The 9,553-nt window shown below is 37.5% G+C and overlaps 1 protein-coding gene across 1 annotated transcript in view; it reads right to left on the bottom strand.

The window, feature by feature from the left end:
* Nucleotides 1-9,225, bottom strand: part of Cetn3 (centrin 3) — a 14,341-nt gene extending 5,116 nt beyond the window's left edge. Inside the window, exons 1-4 of the mRNA XM_008829353.3 lie at nt 9,089-9,225; nt 7,189-7,324; nt 4,331-4,445; nt 549-740 (exon numbers count right to left, since the gene is read on the bottom strand). Coding sequence (XP_008827575.1) covers nt 549-740; nt 4,331-4,445; nt 7,189-7,324; nt 9,089-9,105 — 460 coding nt within the window. The 5' untranslated portion in view covers nt 9,106-9,225. The remainder of the gene's footprint in view (nt 1-548; nt 741-4,330; nt 4,446-7,188; nt 7,325-9,088) is intronic.
* Between the last annotated feature and the right edge of the window lie 328 nt (nt 9,226-9,553).

Genomic DNA, 9,553 nt, shown 5'->3' with positions numbered 1-9,553 from the left:
TAGTAAAGTTCACAAAAAGGCAACAAAATCTCTTTATTGGATCTTTAAGGATCTTTAGCAGCTTAAAATATTAAGGCTATAAAACTTGGTTTGCAGCCAAAAGTATCTACATTAAAGATATTAAAGTATTGAAGCCATTTTAAAACTCTGCTTCATTCTAAGCTGAAGCTTACAGAGGTCAGCATATATGTTACTCTCATCTATTCAGGAGGCTGAAGCAGAAGGATCCAAGACCAGCCTGGCCACTTGAGATTCATCTCCAAAAACAAAAAACAAAAAGAGAGAAAGAGAGAAAGAAAGAGAGAAAGAGAGAGAGAGGGAGGGAGGGAGGGAGGAAGGAAGGAAGGAAGGAAGGAAGGAAGGAAAGGAAGGAAGGAAAAGAGAGAAAATGTGAAGGGAGGGGAAAGGGAGGGGAAAGGGAGGGAAGGAGAAAACAGAAAGAAGAGGGAGGGAGGAAGGAAGGGAGGGAAGGAAGGAAGGAAAAAGAAGCTTGCTTAAACACAGATTTTAGAAAAATTGAATGTGTATGTGGCATCAGGGTTACTTACTCTCTCCATCACCATCTTTATCAAATTCTTCTATCATAGCCCGAAGTTCTTCATCACTCATATTTTCACCCAACTCTCTTGCAACACGTCTCAAGTTCCTCAAGCTTATTTTACCTGAATCATCATCATCAAATAGCTTAAATGCCTTCAGTATTTCTTCATGAGGATCTCTTTCCAATATCCAGTCTGTCACTAGAGTTAAAAAAAGTTTTTTTTAACCAAGTCAGTGAAATCAGAAGGGCATTCACCTGTAAAATCAAACTAAACATTAAATGAGAATAAAAGCTGTGACTCTGTCAGCATTTAGTCTAATAATTAAAAGTCAAGATAGAGCACTAAAACTCAGAGATAAAACTTGAAACTGGGGCCTGGAGAGATGGCTCAGCAGTAAACAGCACTAGCTGCTCTTGCAGAAGACTCTGGCCAAATCCCAGCATCCACATGGCAGCTAACAACGTAACTCCAGTTCCAGGGAATCTAACACTTCTGTCCTCCTCAAGCACTGCAAGGCATAGGTACATTTACATATATGCAGGCATAACACTTATAAAATAAAAATAAATGAATCAAAAAAAAAGTTTTAAAAAAATAAACTTGAAACCAGTCTATCCAAATCCATGTTTCAAATGTTAACAATATTTTTATTATAAAAGCAAGCAAAACTATATTCTACAAAGGCCACAAGAGACTATATGTATACCATGTTTATTTGTAGTCTACTATTATTAAGAATTATGCTGGGCGGGGCCAGAGAGATGGCTCAGTGGTTAAGAGACCTGACTGCCCTTGCATTCGATTCCCAGCACACACATGGTGGCTACAAACCATCCTTAACTACAGTTCCAAGGGAATCCAATGCCCTCTTCTGACCTCCACAGCACTGCACAACACGGGTGCACTCACATACATGCAGGCAATACACTCATACACATAAAATGAAAATAATAAAGAAAATTTTTTTATTTAAAAAAAATTTTTTAATTAATAAAAGAATTATGCTGGGCTCCATTTATACCAGGCACATAAGTCTAGGTGTTTATGGCCTACTTGTAGAGGCACAACAACAAAACAATTAGAGCTAACTAGATAAAAGCTATTAGTTAATATAATACCTAACTCTTCCTCAAATTTTACCCAACTTAACCTGAGGCTGAGGAATTAACAAAAGGTATTGCCATCAGGAAGCATAATCCCAGACAGTAGATGAAAAGTCTATTATCATCTTCATGAATAAAAGAACCTGCTGATTTTCAGAAATGTAGAAAACAGGTTAAAATGATTACATCTCATCATAGTAAGACAGTCCAACAAAAAAGCTCTGGAAAAGAGGTCACTCTAAAATCACATTCATTTTGTTTAGCAATAATTCTCAATTAGTTGAAGAGAAATGACCCATTCCAGACTTCAATAGTAAATCTTAATATGCTATAGTCAATATCAATATACCATTTATCTACTTTTGAGAGCAGACCTTTAATTAATAGTCATAATATGAAAATTGAAGTATATGCATATAGTATAAATTTGTTACAGTACTGATAAAATTCTCAAAGTAAGTAAACATTTTTGAAGTAATTCTACACGCTGCTCTGCTGCTACAAGGAAAGGTATTTATTACCTTCCTATTCCATTAAAATAACTTTGGTGCTACTGGGTTCTACAGACTCATTGGAAAACTTCAACTGCTTATGGATGGAAAGTACTGGCATGTATAAAAGGCCCAAAATGAAAAAGATGTAAGTTCTTAAGTTCTTATTGTCTATTGTTATTTCATCAGTATTTGGTTGAATAAGCACCTATTCAAGCTAATGCTATATCAACTATATACAGAGCCAAAAATTATCTTTTAGCCATTAATTTTACCCAAAAAAGGTTTCCAAGAATCTAATTGAAATATATTACTATAAGTATGCAAATCAAAGCTCATAAATATTCAATAAAGAGAAATTGGCATATCTACAGCCATAACACCAAAATAAAATACCACACTTAACTCTGTGGCACGTACTCAACTTATTTTGAATTTAGTCCCAAGAAAAAAGCAGGACAAGGAAAAAAAGTGTTAAGAAATTTTCTTCACCAATTAAATAATTTATATGACAGGTGAACAAAAAAAGCAGCTTGCTGAAAATATTAATGCACTTAAAGAAGAAACAGGGTGATCTGGTGAACAGATGGGGCTCCAAGATGTATAAATGCTTATCTCACTGACACTTGGTATTAGTTACTTCAGACTGATTTGTCTATATAATCTTTTATCAATACTTTCTCTGTTAGAGTGCAGCTTTCTTAGAAGTGCTTGTGATTCTAGACAGCTAAAGAATTAATCATAAAATATTTTACAGAGACTCTCCTTCATGCCTTCATCTTTCATATCTGTCCTACTAGTAGAACAGATATAAGAAGAAATATTTTTCCAATGAAAATAAACTAGGCATGGTGGCTCACACTATACTCCAGTAGGAGGACTTAAATCAATTACCATGCAAGCAGTTATGGTATCACTTGTTTCACAAAACACCAAATTTCCGTTCAAGCAACTACTTTTTGTTTTGATTTTTATGTTGTAATACTGAATTTTATTGACATAAAGCACACTACAACTAATTACAAAGACATATAATTAATTACACTGTCAGAAATGTACGTCATCAAAAATAAGACCTTATGAAAATCACTTTAAAAAGCAAATTCTGAAATAGCACATTAAAAGTAAATGAAAAATCATTAAAGAAAATATTAGAATATCAACTCTATTTCTCACTGCTTTTTTGACGTTCCTATCCAAATACACAATACTTATTTTAATCTCAAACTGCTGGACTCCAAATTCCTTGTATGACCACATGCCAGCTCTTTGCTGTCTCCCTGTCACTGCAAAAAATTAAAACATTATTTCCCCAACTTTAAAGTCTAGGATCATTTTCAATCCTAAAAAGTTCACTAATTATTGGAATGCTACAGTTCTGAAGATACTATCTAATTTTACTCTTAAATAGAACCCTTTTCTTTTTATCCTAACAAGCCTCAACACAGATCTAGAATTTCTTCTCTCTAGTCCCTCTTCCTTCATCTTTAATCTAATGTTATTTTTCAAAAATGCACTATATCCCATTCCATAAAATTTTACTGACTGAAGTCTAATCTCTGTGCATTATGGGAGACTACCAGTCTGACCCAAGTCTGCCTTCTCAGTCATCCCCATCCTCCAGCTGAAGGGACTATATGAGATGAAACTTCCCAAACATGCTGTACTTCAAGTACTACTCTGTCATGTTTTCTGTGCCTGGAACATATCTCATCTGTTCCTCCTACAATCTTCTCTTTGAAAATCTTTCATTCCCCAAGATCCAGCCCCTCATAAACTCAGTCAACTCAGGACATGTACTTCATCTGCCACCCAAACACCAACTCCTACTAGTTTCCTCTTCTCCCTCATTGCCAACAAAAATGACACAGCAGAATGGTCTTGAGAAATATTTTCTAAACATCAGGATACTAAATTTCCTGTTTTATTGACCAGAAACAATTTTTTGATCACCCTTTAAACACACAATTCTAATATACAGTACTTAGTAAAGCATCCTTCCATAAAAAGCTACACAATGATTCCTTATTAAAATCATCAGAACAAAAGTCAAAATTCTAATTCTCACAGTAAAGCTGTCAATAATTTTCTTTGAAAAGCAGGAAGACAGTACCAAAAAAAGAAAAACATTAAAAAAAAAAAACCTTACAATTTCCCAACAACTGCTTATTATAAAAACCATTTAAATACACACCAACTTCATTAAAATCTTCAAAGGTGATTTTTCCTGTGGCTTCTCTGTCATAATCTTTAAGAATCTTCAGTACATCAGCTTTTTTCACATCGAAACCCAAGGCTCTCATTGCCACCTTTTGGATTAAAATGGAAAAGCAAATTCCTTAAAAGAAGTAATCACTGGTTCCTAAACAGTTTTTATACCTTTAAGAGATGACAGTATGTTTAATAGAGTAATAATTTTGCATGTTTTATATCTCTAAAATAGATTCTATATTGGCTTTTCATTTTGAAAACAGAAAAAATTTTCATTGATACTTTGCATTTTTGTACATGACCAACTAATTTAAAAGGGTTTAAAGATACAGATTTTAACAATTTATTTGTTCCCAAAGGATTAAAGACATGTCATAAATATTAAAAAGCTAAACAAGGCCAGGTGTGGTATTGCATAACTTTAATCCCATCATTTGTGATGCAGGGAGTTCTAGGCCAGTCAGAGCTACTGCATGAAACCTAGTCTCATAAAAAAATGAAAAAATTAAAATTTAAATTTAAAAAAAAACAAATGACACAAACAAACAGGCTAAACAAAAGATAACAGTACTTAAATAAAAACTGTAGTCCTGCACGGTGAATATAGTGGAACCTATATTACCACTCAGGAAGCTTGAAGGAAAAAGAACTGTCATAAGCTCAAGACTAGTATGGTATACACAGAAAGCAGCTATCTCAAAGAAAAAGTGTTACCATGTTAAACACATGATTAACAAACATGATTACCATGTTAACCACATGACTAACATGTGATCCTGCTGCTAGTAACAAGAAGGGAATGTTATGTTACTTGTTAATTCTTGAAGACATTCAAATCATTCCTTAATGGATAATGGAAGAGGAGAGGATGTTTTGGATAGGATGGGTTAAAACAAGCATTGAAACAAAGTCTGGGATTGAAGAACAAAGAGCAAAGCTATTTATCTTCTCGGAATGAGAAGAGCTCAGGAAGAAATAATTAGCAAGTGAAAAAAGTAGGTGGAAATAAATATAGAGGGCATTAATAAAATAAAGCAAAGCAATCTTAAGAGTGCAGTGAGGAGTCAGTAAAGGTATGAGCAATGAACTATGGTAAATGAATTTAAGAAGATCCAAACCAGGCACCTTAATCCCAGCACTGGGGAGGTAAAGGGATCTCTGGGAGATCTAGGTCAACCTGGTCTACATGTAGCTAGAGCTATAGGAGACCTGATTTAAAAAAAAATTTTTTTTTAATTTAATAAAGACCTAAATTTGCCAGGCAACGTGGCACTCCCCTTTAATCCCAGCACTTGGGAGGCAGAGCCAGGTGGATCTCTGTGAGTTGGAGGCCAGACAGGTCTACACAGAGAGTTCCAGACCAGCTGGGGCTACAGGGAGACCCTGTCTCAAAAAGACCAAAAAAAAAAAAAAAAAAAAGGAAAAGAAAAGAAAGACTTAAATGTAATGGTACTGTGAAAAGCAAAAATTTAGGAGGCCATGAAATAAAGTCCCAAAACAAGATAGGCACAAATAAGATGCTTTAAAAGAATAAATCACATCTGGGTAACTGAAAAAAACAACACAGTGGGGAAAGAGCTAAAAGAGAACCTCAAGATGGAGAAGATAGAGCTTCCAGACTATTATTGCTTTTAGACATTCGTCCTTTCACTGCATAATTCCTACCCATACTTGGAATGCTTAAAAAGCCCTTATGAGTTGCCAGATTTAAAACTACCAAATAAAAATGTATATTCATTTATCCATTAAGGCTACTTAAAAAATCTCAAAATGTTATCTTTCACTATGCTGAATATAAGAAATGTAAAACTCTTACCAATTTCTCCATCTTTATTAATAATTTTAAGCTTTAAATATGGTGTTTGTCCATACTAGTGTGTATCAATATCATATAACAATTTGTATCCCTTGTACCAGACAAAGTAGACTAAAATTATGTCTGTTTCATCTTAAAAATTAGAAGCTTGAGGGGTTGGAAAGATGCTCTCTGATTAAGAGCACTGGCTGCTATCGCAGAGGACCCAGGTTGGGTTCCTGGTACCCACATGTAGGCTAACAATCATCTGTTAACTCCAGTTCAGGAAGATGTGGCACCCTCTTCTAGCCTCCTTGGGCACCAGGCACGCACATAATACACATACACACATACAAAACACTCATACACATAAAATAAAAAAAAATTTAAACCTTTAAAAAAAATAATAATAAAAGCCTGAAGGACAACATCCCTCAATCTCAACCAGTCTGAGCTGGGCTGGGGAGATGGCCCAGTGGGTAAGAGAGCTTGCTCTGCAAGCATGAAGACCTGAGTCTGGATTCTCAGCACTCACGTAAAAAGCCTGGCATGACTACATGTGCCTGCAACTCTGAGGGGTGGACATAAGGAAATCCCAAGAGTTTACTGGTCAGCTAGCCTAGAGGAAATGATGAGCTTCCAACTCAGGGGGAATCTTGTCACAAAACAATAAGGTAAAGAAGGCTGCTCTGGCCTCCACATGTGTATTTGTAGGTGCACATGTCTGTATATTCACATACATAAACCACACAAAACCACAAAATCAAACAAACAAAAAAAAATCTGAGCTACAGCCTTCTCCAAAAGAATCCAATAGTGGGAAGAATATGGAAAGAACTGTTTAAATTCCTTTGTGTGAATGAAAACTTCACAAGTGAAATGGTTTTCTAAAAGCCACATCAGGGTTTTTATTATTTTATTACAGTATCTGTGATTGCTTAAAATAGACTCATAGTTCTAAAACCAACTTAGTGAAAATACTTAGAAATATACTTTAAACTATCAAAAATGTAAACCACTTAATAGAAAAATGTCATAAAGTATACCTTTAATTCATGATAATCTATCGCTTCATCTTTGTCTGTATCGAATAGCTCAAAAGCATCTTTAATTTCTTGTTTCTGTTCTTCAGAGAGTTCTCTTCTTTTTTTCCTCTTTGTTTTATCTACCACAAGCTCACTTCTAGCAAATAGAAAAGTCTCTTTAGTCTACTTTAATTCAAATCACTTATGCAAACTGGCCAAGGAATGACTTTCTAAACTTCAAAAAGAGTATTTGGAAGAGCGATAGGAAATTTTCCCTAAATCGGTCAATGCCCTCATTTTACTAGCTTGCATTTACCAAAGCAGAAGTAGATGTAACAAGTTATTATTAAATGAATATCACTCTGTTCTGTAAGTTCAAGGTCAATAAAGTCTACATGGTGAGACCCTCTATCAAAAAAGGCAACCGTGGTGGCCAATGCCTTTAATTCCAGCACTCTGGAGGCAGAGGCAGTAGGATCTCCATGAGATGGAGGCCAGCCTGGTCTACTTTCGGAGCCCCAGGCCAGCTGGGGCTACAGGGAGATCCCATCTCAAATAACCAACAAGGGGGGAAAAAAAGAGAAAAAAGAAACATGAAGATCAAACTTCCCCTTGTCCCAAATTTGACTTTATTCCTACCAATATTATTTGTGAAAAATAAGTACTTGGATAAGCACCTGGAATAAAAATAAGCATTTGGAATAAAAAGCAGTACTTTTACATCAGAAATCCTAACCAAACCCAAAACACCATACTTATTATTCACATCACTCTCCAAGACCATAAAAACAAAACAGAAAACCCTATGAAAGTAAAAATCATAAATGACAATCACAATCTACTTGGTTTACCTTGGAAAGTCTATAAAGTTCTCAAAATTACTACCAAAATAAAAAGTTCAAAATGTTTTTAGATTATACGTTTCTAACAGTTTAGTACTTTTTCTAGTTTCTTCCACTAACAAACCAGCCAAAATATTAAAAGGATCTAAACAAATCACAATTACCAGATGCCCAAAATAACAGTACTTAACACTCATGCCTAACTATATGTGATGTTAAAGTGTTGCAATTTTCACTTGACACGTAAATTATAGGTTAAATTTCTCATTTTAAAATTCTGGAAAAGCTTAAAAATTTCAAAAGGGAAATTTAAGGCCCAAAACTGTTTTGCTTAAAAACTACCAATGTAAAATGTGCTCCAAAGGTTTACATGAGGGTACATCGCGCATAGAAGACCAAATTTAAGACAGGGACGCTTATAAAATTAAAAATGGGAAAGCCAGCGGACTGCACTAGAATGCGCTGTTTGCATCTGAAAGGCGTCTAGCCGTCCAGCACCTGCCCAAAAGGTGAAAGCGAGCTAGACTGGTGCTGGGCGGGCGGTGAGGCGGGTGAGGAAGACCTTTACTTCACAAGTGGCCTGTCTTGACCCAAACGCTCCAGACGGAGACAGGACAAACCCGCCGCACGCACCTCAGCCCGGGTACCACCGTTAACCTAGCCCCGGCGCCGCCCTTCCTAGGCGGGACTGCATGGGTACCTTTGAAGGTGCCAAGTGTGGACAAGGGGAAGGCAAGGGGGGAAGTTAGAAGGAAACGAAAGCAATCCAGGGCTCGAAATCCACCCGAGATTGATGGAGCTCCAGTTATACTGTGTTATTCCAGAGGAAGCAGCAAGCGGGCCGAGTCCCGCAGACACCCCGAGGGAAACATCGCGATACTTCACTCGCGGAGTCGCGCCCACGCAACCTAATAAGAGGCAGCTCACCGCGCCAGGACAGTAGCGTCCCCAAGAGAGGCCGCGGGAGCATCGGCGCTCGTCAAGGCCGGCACCCGCTCCCGGCAGCGCCCCACTCGGCCTCCTCCCACGCCCGCCCTGGCCTGCTCACGGTGTGGAGACAGGGCCGCCTCATTACCGACCTCAGAGCTAAACTCATTTTCTCTTCAGACAGAGACGTTCCTCTCAAGAACGACTTTAAGGCCCTACCCAACGTCCCACTTCCACAAACCGTTCCACCACGCCAACCTCCTCAGCGACCTCGAGAACCGCCCACCACAAACTCCCGGCGGGATTGGATAAAAACGGCCAATGGTCTGAGCGTCAGGACTGAGTGGTCACTGATCCTTTGTTTTCATTGGTCAGAATTCGTGTCAATCAAGGATACATTTCGGCCCCTCGTTCTTAATGCCTCTCTGGCCATTTTAATTGGTTAGATGCCTCCCCAGAATCCTTTGCGCGAGTGTCGGGCGCAACAATGCTGCGGCTGTTTGGGCGCTTAAGGTGTGCGGGTGTTGCGAAAGCAGGTGGGCATCCTGGAGAAGAAGTGGCAGTTCCCGCGCAGACCAGCCTCGCAGAAGGACCGAGCAGTAACTGAGAAATGACCT

This window comes from Nannospalax galili, unplaced genomic scaffold (genome assembly GCF_000622305.1).
Source record: "Nannospalax galili isolate Female #2095 unplaced genomic scaffold, S.galili_v1.0 scaffold173, whole genome shotgun sequence".
Taxonomy (NCBI): Eukaryota; Metazoa; Chordata; class Mammalia; order Rodentia; family Spalacidae; genus Nannospalax; species Nannospalax galili.
Note: the sequence above shows the minus strand (reverse complement) of the source record. Positions and strands in the feature narration are given on the sequence as shown.